Raw genomic sequence first — 18598 nt, forward strand, 5'->3', positions numbered from 1 at the left:
TGCTTTGTGCTTTTATGAAGAAGTAGTGATGAATGATAATTGTCTAACTTCTTTGCCCAGAAATTTTGCATGAGTCACAGAATAGAGGTTTATTTTTAATTCTGTTTTCTGACTGAATTAATGCCTTAAGGTAGCTGCCATTGTCAGTGAAGTTGCAGAATTCCTGTAGATGCTGCAACACTTAATCCCTTGGTGGATACAGTGCTCTGCCTTGAATAATACAGTATGTTAAAATTTCCAAAGGTTTGTTCTTGTAATGTTTTCACTTCACAGTGCAAAAAGTAAGCAAGTTACAAGTATGTCTGGTCTACAGAATGAGTCCAAAATACCTTCAGAAGTTAATTTTTTGAAGTGGCTTACTGACTCAAAAACAATGGGATTTTTTGTGAGCTTGCTTTTGTGGGATTATTTGTTTTGGTCTCATCTGCAGATTATTCCAGTTCTTTAGTGATAGTGTCTACAGAGTGGTTTCATAAATGTTTGCAAATTAATTCAGACTAAATAAATGCTAGTGTTTAGTCAGGGTTGCACTGGAAATACACAGATGTCTGAAGCTCCCAAGTCTGTCATCAGCTGCTCTATTTCTTGCAATTGTGCTTCTGTAAATTGAAGTATTTTATACTGAGTTGGAGCAGCAGCAGGACATACAGAGTGCATGCTATGTGGGTTTGTTTTTCCTTTTGTATCACTTTCTGTAGTCTGTGTTCTTTAAGGGGAAAAATACACTTAGTGCATTTAACACTTCAGTATTCTATCTGCAGTCATGCTGCCCTGAAAAATTGAATAACTTCAATTGCTTGATAAAGCACATGTTGCACGTTACCTTCAATCTGCAAGGTACAAGGGCTAAATGAAGTCTTGCTACCCAAGGCAGATGAAGTTGTAATACAACTTAATCCTTCCCAGCTTGTCATCTTAGGCATTTATAGTACTGAATTAAACCCAGCAGGACTCTGTAGTTGCCTGTGGCATGTGTTCAGCCTTTGTACTGACATCTACTTTTTTTTTTTTTTTTTTCTCCTTTCCTCTCTCTCGCTTCAGATGTTCATCAAGTACATAAAGGTTAGCAACCTCTTCTTTTGGAGTGATGGATGCATGGGGCTGGGGGTGTTCTCTGCTGCAACTCAGCTCTTTAATGCATGGCAAGAATAAATCTGGGCTTTTCTGCTGTGGGCAATCTGCAACTCCCTGGAGTAAACAGAACTTGCAATTTCAAGATTGAACGTTTATGTTAAGTGATTAGCTCTCTGGGTCTTTGGAGTTTTATTTTAAGTACCTTCTGTTCTTTAGGTGGAGTTGATATCACACTTTGGATCAGAACATTTTTGTCCTTTAAGTCTTATAAGGTAATACTTTGTGTTTTGCTTAGTCTTTCTGCCTCCTCGCAGTGAGGATGAATCTGTTTTGTAGAATAGTTAGGCAACAATTGCAGTTTTCATTTGCAGTTACTTGTAAATATCGTGGATTGAAGTAGTTGCCTGACCTGCCTGCTGTGTAGTGTCTTTCACGGCTGTTTAAATAAGCTTAGAATATTTTTATTTGCTTCTCCAATATGTAAGGAATAGTTTATATTTGCAGGGGGAGGGGAAACAGGAGCCTTGAGCAGCTTTAGAGCAGGATATGAGCATTTCAAGGCTGACCAAGCGAAACAGGGAACAAGTGGTGAACTAAAAAGAGCAGGTGTGGTGAGTGCTGTTTGGAAGCTGTTTGGCACCACAGGTTCATGCAGTCAGTTAATGCTTGCAGTAGCTGACTAGAAACACCCATGAATTTGTAATTCAGAGAACTATCAGCCCCTGTACTGCTCCTAAAAATCAGGTTTTGAACCTGGGAGGTCTCTAGTGTTATAAGTCAAACCATATTTTTAGTTCACAAGACTGCTTTAAATTGGATTGATTTGATTTAATTTTGGCAGAAGGGGTCAAAGTGGATGTGGGATGCAAAGTGAGGTAGTTCTGAATGGATATACCTAAAGCAAGTCAAAGCTGAAACTGAAGAGGAGGTGTAAGCCAAAGACAAGGAAGTCTAGATGTGAGTTTAAAAGGAAGAAAAGGCACTCTGGAGTTAGAATGAGAAACAGGATCTTGTTTCAGTTCTTTGTAGATACACCTTAGAGAAAATAAACATCCCTGCTGCTTGATCTTGCTTAACTGACTCCAGTTACTGTATCTAATTTAGTTGTTACATAAAGGTAATATTGCTTATCAATTTTGTCACATAATTCCTAATACTAAGGTGTGGTTGTTTTTTTTTTTTTTATTTTAAAACTTTGATCACAGAGTATTTGGTACTAGCATGGTTGAAGAGTACGAAGAAATAGCTGATTCTCAGTATCAGTCTGAACGACAAGAGCTGTTTGATGAAGATTATGGTAAGCAAATACTTTGTGCATTTTTATCCATTCAGACAGCTGTTGTGCTGGTCTTGGTGGCTGATCACTTCTGGGGTATGATGAAAGATTTGACTGTTCAATTTACTTGTTGACAGTATTGCAGCATTTCTGGGCTTTCCCAACAATTCTTCGATGTTTTAAACAATGTGTTTAAATGTAGTTATGTAGAGGGTTGCTTTAAAATGATAGCAATATGTCTCTGTTTCACTTGGCAGAATAGACATTTCTTCATGTGCTGACAGTAGGAAAAGATTACTAAAATAAAGCAGCTCACACCAAACAGTTCTATTCTTAGTGTCCATTTCAGTTTGTAACACCCAACCTCAAGCTTTCTGTAGTTTTATGTCCACACTGTCAAGTTAACAGCACTGAATGACATGTTAAATCTTGAGGTTTATACTCTTTGCCCATGACAGATTAAATTTTAATAGTCACGAGTTGCTCTTCTTTATACGTAGATTATCTATTGGATTATAACACAGGGGAAGAAAAATCTTCAAAAAATCTTCTTGGTTCTGCTACAAGTGAGTATGATTTATTAGAAAAAGTTATTCCTGTGCTTAAATCAAGATGTGCTAATTGAAAGTGGAATGACATTTTGTCATGGAACATCTACAGCTTTCGTATTCTGCTGAAGCAATTTGGTTTTAGTTTCATAGGAGTAATGAAAAATTTGGAGTTGGGGGATCATTCTTACTGTTCTAAAATTGGATTTTCAATTTGCAAGGATATCTGTTTTGCAGAAACTGGTTTTCTGTACTGAAAGATTCTGAGTACTGAAAATGATGTAAAAGTTACATAGAGCTGTATATGGCCAGCACTAAAATGTTGTAGAACCTTAATAATACAGAAGTTGGAAATCTGTGTTTAATTAAAATGCTTAACTTACAGGTGGCAATATAAAGATCTACTTTGTACAACTTTGGGGGGAGAGCAGGATGGAGAATACTATTTCTGAGAAGGCTTTATGTAAATACTGTAACTTAGGTTATTCATAAGGGCTGTGTAATTTTTTGAGAGAACTAAATGTTCTTGACTGCTCTCACTTTTCCCATTGGAAAACCCCAGTGTGTAGGGTTTGTTTGGCTGAGAATCCTTGAATATTCACTTTTAGTGGTATTCTTCACTGCTGAATTATTCAGGGTAGTATCACCTCCACTCACCATTTTCTAAGCAGCTCTTGCACTGTACCATTCTTCCTTCTGTCACAGCTAATGAAGATTTGTTATTCTTGTGTAGATTTGCACTCAGTTAATGCTGTTTGGAGTCAGGCTTTGCTTTCATCCTGTAGTGTATCAGAGCTACTTTTTCCTAGAACATTGTTGTCTCCTGAGAATAAGGTCATGGCTAGGAATATTCACAGCTTAGAGCAGTTTTCAAAAGGGAAATAGATAGTGGAAAAGGCAGTTTATTTCTCAATGTGTGCCTCTCACAGATGAGATAAAGCAGCAAATTCTTCCCTGACACTGCTTATCTCTTGAGGCTTCTTAAACCTTGTCTTCAAGCTATCTTGGTGATACACATTCACATGATCTGTCTGCAAGGGCAGTATTCCAAGTTTATATGCACTGTCTGAAAAACGCAGTGACTTTCCATTTAATTTTTTAAACTACTAAAGCTAAGATTAAAATATTTGAAACGCCTGACTGCTGATTGTGGTCAGCTGTGTCTAATGCACAAACATGGCAGTAACCAGTATTTAGTTCTGGCTGGTGGGTTTTGTTACTGAGCCCTTGCCTCGCTGTCAGGATAGCCATTGCACCCCTTTTGGAAGGTGTAGAGTTTGTGCCTATTGTTTTTTGGTGAGGTTTTTTTATATGCACGTAGGCAAATGTAACAGGTTTCCATTTTGCATCTTAAATGTAGAGTGACAAAGAGGCTTCTCTAAGGAGGAGATGGAGACTTCTCAGACATTTAATCTCATAAGAAGCATTCTGCAGTCTTCTACAAGTCTAAACCTTTGAGGGTAGCTCGCTGTTCTCTCTCCTGCCATTTTCCCACAGTGTAAAGCTTCCATACCAACTCTGTATCCTCCCTCATTTTCTCATTTTTCATAGAAAACATCCATAGCTCAAGTTGAGCATCTTTTGACTGTTGTGACTTTTCACATTATACAAACCCAGATAAGTGAACATAAAAATCAGGAATGCAGCTTCTGACATGTTCTGGAGGAAAGGCAGAACCAAAGTTTGGAACACGACTTCCTGGAGCCCGTGGAACTTGTCACTGCTGCTAAAATGCCTCTGTAACATGATGACCTTGGCTGTGTGACATACACTGCCCTGTGTTGGTGGGTGGAGGAGAAATGGGCAAAAGCAAGCCAGCTCCTTTACAGGATAGTGTTCTTTACCTGTTCCTCATCTTCTAAATGACCCTGGCAATTATGTTTGTTGTCAATATCAAGACCAAAGAGTAGCTGTATTTAATATCTGTGCTGATGTAGAGCAGGCCCTCTTGGAATTTACTTCTGTGAATTCAGAGGGGAGAGGAACTGTTCTACTTAACAGGGCCTTAAAATAAATATATGTGTAAGCCAGATCTGTGGATGTTATGGTACAGGCTTTCAAATACAGGTTTCTAGTTTATGCACTCATGTTTAAAAGAAACAGCTGCCTCCAGTGTAATAGAATGGCCAGATATTATGTCCTTACACTGTGATTCTTTTCAAGCAAGTGTTGCAAAATAGCAAAATTCTCAGTGCTGCTGATCTCTGGGCCCTCTGAGTGCCCTTGTTGAGTAGTTCCTGTCTCTTTTAGATGCTATCCTGAGTATGGTGAACATTGCTGCTAATATGCTTGGAGCCAAAACTGAAGACTCATCTGAAACTGAAGGTATTGTAGTTTTTTTAGATTAAAAGCTTCTGGAAGGTTTGCATTTCTTTAAGTGGTTTTTTGTTGTTGTTGTTGTTTGTTTCTTTGTTTTTGTTTGTTTTTGTTTTGTTTTGGTTTTTTGTTTGTTTGGGGTTTTTTTGGTTGTTGTTGGTTTTTGGGGGGGGTTGGGGGGTGTTTGTTTGTTCGGGTTTTTTTGGTTGTGGTGTTTTTGTTTTTGTGTTGCTGTTGTGGGTTTTGTTGTTGTTGTTTGGGGGGTGGTTTGTGAGGGCTTGGATGATCTCTGATGGTTTAAATGACTTTTCACTTTTTATGGCACACCTGATTAGTGTCATAGTGAACATAGTGACTGTGAAAAGTGGAATAAAGATGCTGAATTTGCTGAGAAGAAAACCCATACAAAGATGACACATATGCTTGTTCAGCTTTGTTTGGAGATCGTTACTCTCTGTGTTACCCAGCTGAAGCTGTAAAGTCCTAACTTCCTACTTCTGTCTGGAAATATTTTGAGACTGTCCACAACATCATATTTATAAACTGTCAGTAGCATTTCATTCAGATCACTTTGGATGACATCTGCAATTAATTCAGTAGCAAAGTTAATAATAAAACCCCCCACCAATAATAAGCCCCGACCTCAGAATTTGTTGAAAACAAAGATGATTCTTGAATTTCCATGGTCACATTTTCCTCCTTCCTACAGCTGGGAACAAAAGTGTGTCTGAAAATGTCACTGCCACCCCTGCAACTTCAACAGCTGCACCAAGACTGCCTGAACCAACACCTGTTCCTTCACCAGAGTAAGTAATTGCTCTTGGGGGTTTTGTAATGTGCTCCAAGCAAAGACAAACATGTGCCAGTCTGCAGTCCTTGGTAGTAGAATGCTCAGGTATGGCACGCAGACTTAAACAAGGGAAAAAGCAAGTATTTGGTAAAATCTGTAGTATGGTAATGGCACTAACCAGAGAAATTTAGTGTTTTAGTTACTGTCTGTTGTAGCTATTTCCATTGTGATATGTTTTGTTTTGACACAGAAACTGGCTTAATAGTGGTCCAGGTTTTGTGGTCTCCTGCAAGGGAGACTAGTTAGGCATGTAAACTGTGTTGCTGAAACATCAGTTAAATTGTATTGACAAAATTCTGGTTTAGAAGCTTATACTTTGGTAGACTGCCCTTAATGAAAATGTGTATGCAAATGTACAGAGTGAGCTTGAGAAGTTCTGTATAGATTCTGTTGTTTTTTGGTTGATTACAGTTGATGATAATTAGGCTGCTTAAGGCCAAGACCTACCTCTTAAATGATAAGACATGACTTGTGCTGTATTTAGTGGCTTTATGGTTTTCTATCTCTTGCTGTGAGACTGAGGAAGGTCAGTGGGAATGTTGTGATTCTTGCATTTGAGAATTGCATCAGCAGAGTATGGTGCTTGCTGTGTAAAAAAGGAGATCCAAACTGTTGACTGTTTTCAGGGATGAGAGAAGGGGCAATATCTAATTGGGAAGACTTGCTGTTTAAGAGGCAGGAATTGAAATAATTTGTTAGTATTTTCTTCAGTGATTTTCAATCTTGCAGAATTTCTGTCTCAAAACTGACCTTTGGTCACTGGACTAAACTTTGCTAATTTTCTGAAAGACTTTTCACAGTCTTCTAGAGCAGGGATGTAAAACTGTTGAATTAACACTTTTGTCTTTAACTCTGTTGTAGACTTGTTACTACAGATATTCCACAGATAGAGAAAGAGCAATTAATGGTGGATTTGACTAAAGAAAGCCCAATTGTTCAGTTAGTGCAAGAGTATGAAGAAGATACAAGCCAGTCCACAGTAACTTTGCTGTCCAGCGATGAGCAGGAAGAGGAAGCAGCAGCATGGTTTGAACTGGAGACAGAGAAGTACTGCTGTGACATGGCAGCAGTGTGCTGTATTTCCACCTTCTCAGAATACCTGCTGAAGTGGTGCTCAGTTGCAGCAGCCATGCATCGGCAGCACAGTAAAACTGGGGGTGAGGAGAGGCCACCTTACCCTGGGGATGTGCAGCAGCCACAGCCAGCTCTGACTGAATCTGCCCAGACTGCAGCAGAGGAGCCTCTGCCTGAGCAATTGGACAGCAAAGCTGAGAAGCCCCCTGGGTCTGTTATTGCAGTTGACTTCAGTGCAGTCCACGAGGAGATCAGCAATGAGACCACAGAGTCCATCGAGCTGGAGCCAAGCCATCCTCAGACTGTCTCTCAGTCCCTCCTCCTGGAAGTTACTTCTGAAGTGAAGCCATCCCCCACAACAGATGTGGTGCTGGAGCCTCCAAAAGAAGACTCAGGCCAGGTAGCACCAAGGGTGACTCCCCTGGTGGATGTGCCAGAGCTCAGCACTGAAATGGAAAAGGCTGAGAGCTCAGCTGTAGAGGAAAGCCCCGAGACCAGCGTGGCCACTGAGGTAAAGGAGATGAGCACAAGAGAGACTGTTGCTCCTGCAGTGGTTGTAAAGCCTACAGAGACTGTTGTGCAGCCTGAAAGCACGGTGGACACAGTAGCCAGCGAGGCAGTGGAAGGGAGGGAGAGCACTCCCGAAGTGCAGAGACCTCTTGTGCCTGCTGTGGAGGCTCCTGTCTCTGCCGAGACGAAGGAGGACGAGCAGGCAGCAGAAGAGGCTTTGATGGCCATTCCAGTCTCGGGGGGCCCGCAGAGAACAGCCACAGATTTCTATGCTGAGCTGCAGAACTCCACAGAGCTGGGCTATGCCAACGGGAACCTCGTTCATGGCTCCAATCAGAAGGAATCTGTCTTCATGCGCCTCAACAACCGCATCAAGGCCCTGGAAGTCAACATGTCCCTCAGCAGCCGCTACTTGGAAGAGCTCAGTCAGAGGTGAGGCTGAGGGGGCTTTGAGTCCAGCCTCTGAAGTACAGGGGGACTTGGGCAGAGCTTAAATCTTTAATCACAGCTTAAAGCTCTATGGAAAACTGAGGAAAGGACCCAAGCCTAGGTGACTGTTGGAGTTACTCTGTGTGAGACCAGGCTTCCCTCTTTGTATTTCAGATAAAAATCCTGTTTGGTTTATTTTGAGAAATGTTGCTGTGGGTTTTTTTAAAAGGATAAAGTGTTGTCAGGATGTAGACACTAATCCTGTCCATGATTCTTTCTACAAAAAGGCACATCCTTCTGTTGCTGTTAAACTGAATGTTACAGAACTACAATGCCTTTTTTATTAAATTGTTTCCACTTAAAGTACTCTGTTATCTGTATTAACTCTGGTTGAATAAGTGACTGTGGAGAGGGAACCAAGAGTTTCCTGTGAAGGATGTCTCAGTGTATGAGTGATTATCTGTGGTGTTCCTTAGCTACAGGAGAGGGGGAGATGTACCCATTTCAGAATTGGTTTCAAAGAAGGGGCTCACATTTACTGTGCAGAGTGAATTCAGTAAATTGGCAATAAGCTTGAAGGTGTTGAAATAGGTTTGACCATAACCTTGGGGGAAAGAAAACAAAACAAAATGCATATCTGTTTTATTTGTGAAACTTAAAAAAAAAGCAGGTACCACTTGTTGATTAAAGAAAGCTCTTTGGGCACAGAGGAGGTTTTTGCTGGCATAGTCATGTTTTCTGAAGACAAGTCTAAGCTGAGGAGTTTTGTTCACTAATATTTCAGCCTTAAACACTTTTTGTTTTAGGTACCGAAAACAAATGGAAGAAATGCAGAAGGCTTTCAATAAGACAATAATAAAACTTCAGAACACCTCAAGAATAGCAGAAGAGCAGGTATGATTTGTTTGGAGTACTGAGGTGTTTTCCTAGTTAGAAAGGTTTACTTTTAATGAAGAGTTGCACAGAGGTGCAGAAACCCTCTTTGAACTGAGCTGTATATCTGCCTTTTAAAAGCATCCATTCCATGCTTCCCTGTTTTTCTCCATAGTAAGATTTTTAGACATGTTCTCAGATGTTTCAGAGTAAAGCCTTTTTCAGCTCTGTCTTCTGATTTTGTACTTGAAGAGAAGATCAGTTGTCAGCTGGTAATGGCTAAAACTCTGCCATATGTTTGTCAATGAAAAAGTTACTCTGGTCAGTTCCAACCCTCGTTTCTTGGTTGTAACTGCACTCAAAACATTTTTTTTAAACTTGGTTCATTTTTCATATCCAGTTTAAAATATTGATAGACAATTTCCCTGCTGCTGAAGAAACTGAGCCTATGGAAATGCAGAGGGCTACAGTAATGGCTTAGGCAGAATCTGCATTTCAAAATATAGTGAGTGTAACAGAAACCTTCCTTCATTCTTTAAAATGTGGATTTTCCCTGCTCTGCCATCTTGGCTTTCCTGAGCAGCTGTGAAATAGAGCAGTAACTGCTGTGCTGAACATTCACTAAAGCAGCTGTGCATGTAGCATAGCAGACTTGATCCCAAGCTGAAAGTTACTGAAGTGCAGTCTCAGGCCTGGAGTTTGTTCATCCCTGAACAGTGAAGGCAAGTTTCACATGTTGCCTTCTCTGGGTCGGGTTTGGGTTTTTGGGTTGGTTTTTTGTTTTTTGAAGAGTATCAGTGCTGGTCAGTCTGAGGTTAGTCTCCCTGGTGTTCTGCTCACCGTCCTTTGTTTCTTGCATGATTAAGTCCTGTTAGGGTTCTTCCCAGGGAGCACTTGTTAGCTGGGAAGGAGCTATTCCTGGCTGGTCTGGGCTCCTGTCCTTGACTGGGTGTCTGTGCATCAGCCTTTAGCCTGGAGCTGTGCCTGGGCAGCTGTGTGTGTGTTCTGTGGCCTCCTGACAGTGACTGTGTGGAGCTGCCTGCTCACTCTACCCATGGTGAGGACAGCAGACGTCTCTCTAATGAAATGCACCTTGCCATAATGTAGGAAATGTTAGTTGACAAATAAAAATGTGAACACTGTGTTGAAAAACAATGCTGGATAGGCTGTGTGGCTGCTGAGTGCCTTGCTGTGTCAGACAGAACACTAATGCTGTAGCCCTGAGTGCATGTGACAGTGGGGACGTGGCCACTGACAGCATGCCCATGACTGTTCACCACAGGATCAGCGTCAGACAGAGGCAATCCAGCTGTTACAAGCACAGCTCACCAACATGACCCAGCTGGCTTCCAATCTGTCAGCCACCGTGGCGGAACTCAAACGTGAGGTAATCACAGCTCAGAGGAAATAGATGCATAAAACATTTGTTTGAAGAGACCAGAGTCTTCAAAGGAAGTTACAAATTGTCTGTGGTGTTGCTTTCAGCCTGCTTTATCCTGCTTTATTCTAGCTGCAAATTTGAGTAATATGAGCTGTCTTGTGCACAGCAAAATTGGTCATAGTTACTGCAGCCCCACTAGCCCCCATAACTGTAATGTGAGCCAAGGCACCCTTCTCCTTCCCCCACTGGCTATTGTCATCTTTAGAGATTAGGGAAATCTTGGCAACAATATTAAGAACGTTTTCTCTCAGATGTTTATGTTCTGCCTGCCTGGTATTTCGAGCAGTACTATAAACATGATCTTTTACATTTTGTGCATATTGCCAAAGACCTCCCTTGAGCTAACACTTGGTGAGACGACTCCTTTGATGCCTTGGCTGGCTAAGCTCCTGTTTATCAGAGCTGTGGTCAGTGAAGCCACATGAATCAAGTGATTACAATGGCGCTTTGTGAAGTACTGCAGTGTCAGCTGATACAAAGCACAGTTTAGTAGTATCACATCCATGTCAGCTGTCAACCAGAAAAGTTACTTACTGAACATGGCTTCTTTGGGGAAGTGCAGTGCTTTTCAAGGAGGTTTGGGTGATCCTTGCATGAGGTGGCAGCTTCTGTAGTTATGCTGATGCTGGAGGCAGGGGACTCTTGTACTGTTAGCAGCTGGTGGGATTCATCCTTCACTCCTTGAACGCTGCACAGGCAACAGACTGCATCAAACCTCTGAAAAATTTCTCAAGTATGAACAGGTGTTCAGTGCAATTAAAGTGTGTTTGGAACATAGCATTTTAGAGTATCATGGAATTGTTGTGTCTTCAACAGTTGTCTCAAATCCCTCCAGGTTTCTGATCGCCAGACTTACCTGGTGATTTCTCTGGTTCTCTGCCTCATCCTGGGCTTGGTGCTTTTTGTGCAGCGGTGCAGGAGCCCTTCTCAGTTCTGTGAAGATTACCTCTCAAAAATTCCCAAGAGCAATCACTACCCTAGCCCCAAAAGGTAATGTGTTAATGTTTGAAACTTAATTGTTAACACAGTTTTTATTAATATTTCCTAAGTCTGCTGGTACTGGCACATCTGCTTTAGTTCTGAGTTTTCTTTCTGCACACTTTGAATTGCTAGCAAAGGGCTTTTGATCATAACACTGTCCTAGGAGCATTTTGGGGCTACTGCACTTGAAAAACATGCCTTGTAGCAAACACAGTACTGTGTCTGTTAGCCAAACCTGAGAAAAATGTGTTAAAAAAGCCTTCTGGAATTTCCTAGGTGTTTCTCTTCCTATGATGATATGAATTTGAAAAGAAGAACTTCCCTGCCACTGGTCAGATCCCAGTCTTTTCAGCTAGCTGGTAAAGAAGGTATTATTCATATCATACATCTGTTCTGTGGTGTTGCTCTTAGTCCTGCTCAATGTGTGTGTGTGGTTCATGTATGTGTTCTGTAAGAAGAGCTGGTTTGTGAACAAGTTACTAGATACTCACAGAACTGTGCTATGCTAAAACCTTAAATGCAGTTTTTGCTGCAGATGTACTCTGCTCTGCAGATGGTTTTTTGGGGTTAGGAGCAATCAGTGCAGGCACTCAGGTCTGCAAAGCTGTGAAGCTTGCAGAAAGTAGCTTTTTTTTTTCTTGGAAATGCCAGACGTGGGAAGTCTGAGTGTCCTACTTTTCTGAGGTCCTGATAGTCTATGTTTGTAACTTGGCAGGCATTTAGGATTCAAATTTAGCAACTTCAGTAAGAAAACTTAGACCATTTGTCTTGGCTTGGGTATGAGGAATGATCTGATCTTTGCAGTATTTATGGTAGGTTTGGGACAACTGAATTTTGATTTCTTAGGCCGTGAGTGTCGTGCAAAAGCAAGTGTTGCAGATAATAGTAACTACTGAGTATGCTGCTGACACAGGCAAACTTGCCTCACAGGTATTTGTTCTGTGAAGAAAACTCTTATTAAAACTCTTGAGTTGGCAATGTGATGCCATGAACACTAGCCAAGGCCTAGACTGATAGTTTTTTTCCAAAACAACAGTTTTCCCAAATTCTCCCTGCTGGTCTCATGTCAGTGTGAACATCAGCCTCGTTGGTAGGTGCACATCTGTGTTGTCAGGGGCAGGCTGCACATGGAACACTCTTCCAGTGGGAGCAGTTTGTTTTCCTAGACTTCAACGTTCACTGACTCTTCTCCAAAGCGTGTTCTTTGCACCTCTCCCACGGCCATAACTGTGAGAAAACCAGGGCTTTTCAAGTGTGTGTCACTGAGAGCTGCCATAGCAGCACAGGGATTTCTCTGTGTGCTGACTCCCAGTGTTTGTGTTGTGCCCTCCTTAACTTGAAAAGGGACAGAGGGAAAAGCATGCCTCTCAGTGGAATATTTTGTCATGCTGCCGTTTAATAGGGACTGGCAGTGTCAGCCCTGCTGAGTGTCTCTTCTGTCTCTTACAGTGGATCCAGAGGATTTGTACATTGTGGAGCCCCTGAAGTTTTCCCCAGAGAAGAAGGTACCATCTCACCCTGTGGGGAAGGGAGCTGGTGGGGCTGAGGTCTTTGTGCTGGCAGGTGGTGCATGTCTCAGCTGCTCTCCCTGCTGGTTCCTAGGCTTGGCTGGGATGCTCTGCTTGCTTTCCAGACCCTCACCGTTTCTTTTTTTCACTTGGTGGTTTCAGAAAAAGCGTTGCAAGTACAAAAGTGAAAAACCAGAGACTATTAAGCCGACAACGGAACCCCTGCACCCGCTAGCCAACGGGGAGATCAAAGGAAGGAAGCCCTTCACAAACCAGAGGGACTTCTCTAACATTGGGGAGGTTTATCACTCTTCCTACAAGGGCCCTCCCTCCGAAGGGAGCTCCGAGACGTCGTCGCAGTCGGACGAGTCCTATTTCTGTGGCATTTCGGCGTGCACGAGCCTGTGCAACGGGCAGGCCCAAAAGACAAAAACTGAGAAGAGGGCTATAAAACGAAGGCGGTCGAAAGTTTCAGACCAAGGGAAGCTCATAAAAACTCTAATACAGACTAAGTCGGGGTCGATGCCAAGTCTGCATGACATAATCAAAGGAAACAAAGATCTAACAGTGGGAACACTCGGTGTCACGACCGTCTCTGGACACATCTAAACCTAGCTGAACTTCTCAAACAGGAGAGTGTTTGTTCGTTTGAGAACAGTCTGTGGTATTCTGTGGGAGGATAGTGGGAGACGAAGAGCTCGACTCATTGGAAAGTATTCAGAAATTTGGTTTCTGCCTTTTTAAATAGATGGGATTGTGTCAATCTTGGCTATAAGCTGCAGCTTTACAAGGCTGATAATTTCCTATGAGAACAGCTTGGGGGGAGGGAGGGCAGGGTTCATTTTATAAAGGTTTTTTTTCACAGTTCCTGGGGCAGAGATTTTTTGAAACCCAGTTTGTTGGGTGGAATAGGGATAAAAGCCTAATCCTCTTCCTTTAGCTTTGTTCCTATTTCTTGCACCTTCCCATATTTATGTGCCTTTTGTCTATTTATAATGCCACTGGAAGAGGGGAGATACAATTGTTTGTCATTTGATTTATTTTGTAATTTCTCTAGCTTTTTTTGAAGATGCAACACTACAGTGCTGTAAAGGGACATGTGTTGGCCTTCAGCTGGACTCAGTAATGTGGACTGGATACTGTAAAAATACCAAGAGATGGACTTGCCTGAGTAGATTCTTGTTTTGCAAACTCTGTTGAGGAAAGTCTCTCACCAGGGATGGCAGTTGTGTTTACTTGCACCTTCAGTCACAATCGGAGCTTACTCTGATGTGCGAAATCAGTGACGGTGGCTCTTCAGGGTTTCTGGTCGGTGATGGAATCTGAGGCTGAGGAATGCTTTTGTCACTGAATGGCCTGCTGCAGCTCTCTGGAGGAGGTGGATGAGGAGTGCTCACAGCTGCTGTTGTGCTGAGGAATGTGAGGCTGCATTACCAGATCCTGCTCTGGGTGTGTTGAGTTTGCCAAGCCTGGGAGTCTCAGCCTTCGGGCTGGTTCACAGCAGGTGTTTCCATAAGATTTGCTTTTGTATTGGCTAACAAATGTGCAGTGTTGGTATGGCTGGTATTTCATACTCGAGTGTTTTTTATTTTGACTGTGACTGTATATTTGGATACTATGGGATGTGTGGTTGCTGAACTGTTGAGTGTGGTTCTGAGTGAATGGAACAAAAGGTTATTCCTTTTGACACGTGTTACAGGTTCACGTTGTACAAAATAAGTTAACTTATTGAGCACTTTTAGTGGTACCCTTTTTAACAGATCTAATGCCTTTCCTGGGTATTGTATGTAATGTGACTTATTTAAAGCCTTTGGTTTTTTGCTGCTTTCTTGTTAGTTTATGAGTACTTTAAAGTGATGTACTTTTGGAGTTGATCTGCACAATTAGCCAGTCAGAGCACATGAACCGGACGTGTTGAACCTGAATTCAGAAGGATGTCAAACCTAGATGAAGAAAATTCATACCACCAGAGTGCAGCATCCAATGTTGTGGAGCAAGAGTACGTAACTACAGAGCTGTAGTGCCATTAGAAACTGTGAATTTCCAAATAAATCTGAACACTTTGTCTTTCATTTACTGGCATTTTTTCTTCTGAAAATGAAACTTGTGATTTACATTTTGCCAAGGACTAATCTTAAAATTTCAGTCCAGGACTAGAATTGATGTGCAGTCCTTTGGGCTGTAGTAAGGCATTCATAAACTAGTCAGCCTAGATGTGGTTTTCTATTTAAATCAAGTATGGGGACGTGAATTCTGAGGGCTAAATGGTGCTTTGCCCAAAAGGTCAGGAATTGTGGCCCTGTGAAACCTGTGGAGAGGTTTCCAGCAGGAAAGTACCCATCTTGCCCTGGGGGATCCCTGCAGTGGCTTTCTGTGAGAAGAGCTGCTTGGAGTGACCTCTTGCTACTCAGAGCTGAGGCTTGTGAAGAACACAGAAGGCTCTGAAAGGAAAGTTTTAGAGAGTCATTATCTCAAACCAGAGTTTTTGGCTTGAAGTTTGCTCCTTACTGACTCCTCCCCCTCTGACTTCTGTCAAGCCCAGCAGGACTGTGTGCAGCCAAATGCCAAATACACAGGCTGGCCAGCATCTGCTTGTCAGAGGAGCCCTTCCCCAGCACTGAGATCTCACTTGAGCATCTCAGGACTCGGCTTCATCATAGCACTGTGATTTAAAAATAAAAATGAACGTGGAGTTTGCTGAGGGAGGAGAGTGTTGGGTGTTTAGGTGGGGGGAAAGTGTGGGTTTCTTTTATTTACTCCTTCCTCCTGCTATGTCACTTGTTAGAAGCATGTGTACCTTTATACCCCAGGCAACTGCTGGGCTTTTCAGTGAGTGAGGATCACCTGAAGCTGGACATAACTGAATTGTCAAAACAGCCCCTCTTGACACTCTGCTGTGAACTAAACACTGTGCTGCTGACTGAGGCTGTTGAAATCCCAAGCATACGTTCAGATGTGAAACCACATAGATTCCAAACTGGTCCCTTAATACCCTGCTCCCTCTGTACATGGTAAAAACAGGGCCTGACTAAGGAGTTGAGGCATTCTGTGGAAAAATACCAGTGATAAAGCCTGCCCTGTAATGAAGACATGGGGAAGTGTGCCATGGGAATAGAGCATCTGAAGGAACCTGCAGGGCCAGTTATGCTTTTGCAGACTTGAAAGTATGTTCTGGTAAGAGACTGGAGATTGAGCCACAGCTTCCACCTGCTGCTGCCTCCCTGATTTTAGTTATCTGTAACCACTTTTTAAAAAAAAAATGTTCTCTTACCATCAGGTTATTATTGCCTAATCTTTTCCTTTCATGTGGGCTCTTGAGTCATTTTCTACTTTCAGTTTTGTCATGCAACGTAGCTTTCAAAATTTGGTTCTTTGGAATTGAGTCTCTCTTAAATTGGTTATAGACTTTATGTAGGGATAATAGTTTCTAATGAAGACAGTTTATACATCTCAAATTCCTGTGTGTCAGTCTTACAATACTGCAAGCAAAGGTTGGAGAGCTGTTGGTGTAAAGTGCTCAGAAGGCCAATGTGTGTGTGCTGGAGTGAGGATGGGCAGGTCCTGAGCCCAAGGTCAAAAAAATCCTGAATGCCAAGGTTTCCATGTGAGGGTGGATAGGCGCAAGCACACACCTTGTGTAAGTGAATTGCTCTGTTTGCCAGAGTTAAGGTGTTTACCTTATATACACCAAGTATCAGAGAGGAAATCCAGGCTTTTTGCAATATGCAGACTCTGCCAGCTGTGTGGTGATGTAAGCAGAAACCCCAGACCTAAGGTGGCGTGTGACTTCTGCTTTTGCCAAGTTGCAGCATGAGATGGAACAGCTTAGGAGGTTTTGCTTAATTAGCTACAAACATGTTCCACTTCATCTGGAACAGTGAAGTGGAGAGCCCTGACCACAGTGCTGTGACACCCTGGTGTGTCTCATCTGGAAACCCTGAGTGTCCAACAGCAGCTGCTGCAGGTGCTGCTGGCCTCAGCAAGAACAACTTCCCAGAGCTTGTCCAGGTAAAAGCTTAGGCTGGGAAGGAGTGCTGGAACTCACTCATCTTTTCTCACTTAGCCCTTCTCTAATTCAAGCAGAATAGATTTTAAAGAAGCTCCCAAGGAGGCTTCTGCTGCCTGTCTTCTGTCTGATACTGAACAGGGGCTGGGAGCTGCAGCCTGGCTGTGCTGCTTTCCATCCGAGTCACCAGAGCTCCCACGCAGCAGGGCAGCTTTTGGGAGGCGGGGGACAGGAACTGAGCTCTGCCCCTGGTGGACCTAGAGATGGAAAAGAAACGTTTGCCACCTTGGGGCTTGTTTTTCTCCCTTGTTCAGTGTGGTTGGAGCTTCTGTCCTGCTGCAGAGCCCTCTGTGAGCTCACTGCAAACAACAGTGTCTGTTCGCTATTTCTCCTTTCCCAGAAAAAATAACTAGAGCAGCTACTGAAGCTTGTGTGACTTGTCACAGTTACAGTCTGTTTGTCTGGAATGGGCTGAGACCGGCTGCTCCCAAGAAGAAACAAAACTGTTGAGTACCGAAGGGGCCCCCTGGCCAGCAGAATCAGCTGCTGTTTGCCAGGGCTGGCTTTGTGCCCAGAGGCTGGGCCAGGGCACAGACCCTGCAGCAGGGCTTGGGAATGGGGCTGGGGGACACAGGAACTTGGCACTGCACGTTCTCTTGGTCTTCCTCACCGCTGGCCACAGCCCTTGTTCTGTTCTGTGCCCTGACCAGGCTGTACACCATGAAATGACCCTGCTGCTCTGTTTCTCAGAGTAGATCCCATCACCTCCTAACCACTCTACCTCATTTCCCTGCACTTACCACAGGCACAAAAGAAATGAAAGCAGCAGAGTAACGTTTTAGGTACTCCTCTCTTTCTCATCTGCTTTGGCTTCTTTGATTTTCTCTTGCCTCAGGACAGAGCCCTCTTTTGCTGAACTTAGGGCTGCTGGCTGCTTTTTGGAATCAGGGTGAAGGAGAGGACAGAGCCCCTTGCTCACTGGAAGAGGGATGTGCTAAGCACTGTAGTTCTAGGCCAGAGCTGTTAACAGTGGACTTAAAAACCTGTTCTTGAGCGTGAATATGTCCTTGCCCTCGCTTTACATGTGCAACAAATGCTGCTAGCAAACAGAGCAGTTGTTGAGGAAATGAAAAGCATTGCCCTTATTTGAGAACCTAAAGTGTTAATAAACATGTAATAAAGAAAACAACATGAAGATGTCAGCGCTAACACCAAAGGCTGGGGTAACTTCTGGTGCCTTCCATACTCCTTCTGAGGCTTCAGCAGATGGAGGTCCTCTCCCTTTGGAGCCAGCTCTCACAAGCATCCATACCAGTGTTCAGTCAAAAATCATGGTTTTGTTCAAACTCCTTCAGCTTTGGCTCACAGTGAGTGGCTCCTTGGGAGGCTTTTTATTCTGTGAGATCTAAGAGCTCTCTGCTGCTGGAAATCATCCCTCTCTTCACAAGTTTTCCACATGCTATCCCTCCCTGCCAATCTGCTCTTGAACAGACAGATTTGAACCTCCTTTCTGTCCAACAGTTCCTGCAATTTCTTCCAGAGCCTCTCTGGAGCTGAAAAAAGACTTGTAAAGTGAGTTCCGGGAGTGTCTGTAGCTGTCCGGAGCTGTGTGTGAGCTCTCGCAGGAGCCTGTGGGCTCTCCCTGCTGGAAGCTCATGTCCAGTTGAGGAGCCTCTCAGCTTCAGGCTTTTCTTTCTAGCACATTGTTTTCT

General features: G+C 43.0%; 2 protein-coding genes across 4 annotated transcripts in view; one reads left to right on the top strand and one right to left on the bottom strand.

Annotated features, from left to right (window-relative positions):
- Positions 1-14952, top strand: part of SUCO (SUN domain containing ossification factor) — a 38873-nt gene extending 23921 nt beyond the window's left edge. Inside the window, exons 12-24 of one of the 3 annotated variants that reach the window (XM_066324816.1) lie at positions 1042-1062; positions 1291-1346; positions 2280-2371; positions 2851-2916; positions 5149-5223; positions 5924-6020; positions 6926-8080; positions 8884-8971; positions 10233-10337; positions 11227-11381; positions 11649-11740; positions 12822-12877; positions 13043-14952. In XM_066324816.1, the coding sequence (XP_066180913.1) occupies positions 1042-1062; positions 1291-1346; positions 2280-2371; positions 2851-2916; positions 5149-5223; positions 5924-6020; positions 6926-8080; positions 8884-8971; positions 10233-10337; positions 11227-11381; positions 11649-11740; positions 12822-12877; positions 13043-13489 (2505 nt within the window). In that variant the 3' untranslated portion in view covers positions 13490-14952. The remainder of the gene's footprint in view (positions 1-1041; positions 1063-1290; positions 1347-2279; positions 2372-2850; positions 2917-5148; positions 5224-5923; positions 6021-6925; positions 8081-8883; positions 8972-10232; positions 10338-11226; positions 11382-11648; positions 11741-12821; positions 12878-13042) is intronic. The other 2 variants (XM_066324818.1, XM_066324817.1) reach the window with 2 other exon arrangements.
- The window catches only part of PDE4DIP (phosphodiesterase 4D interacting protein), a 389196-nt gene that overhangs the window by 133290 nt on the left and 237308 nt on the right, over positions 1-18598 (bottom strand). The window lies entirely within an intron of this gene.

This window comes from Sylvia atricapilla, chromosome 9 (genome assembly GCF_009819655.1).
Source record: "Sylvia atricapilla isolate bSylAtr1 chromosome 9, bSylAtr1.pri, whole genome shotgun sequence".
Classification (NCBI taxonomy): Eukaryota; Metazoa; Chordata; class Aves; order Passeriformes; family Sylviidae; genus Sylvia; species Sylvia atricapilla.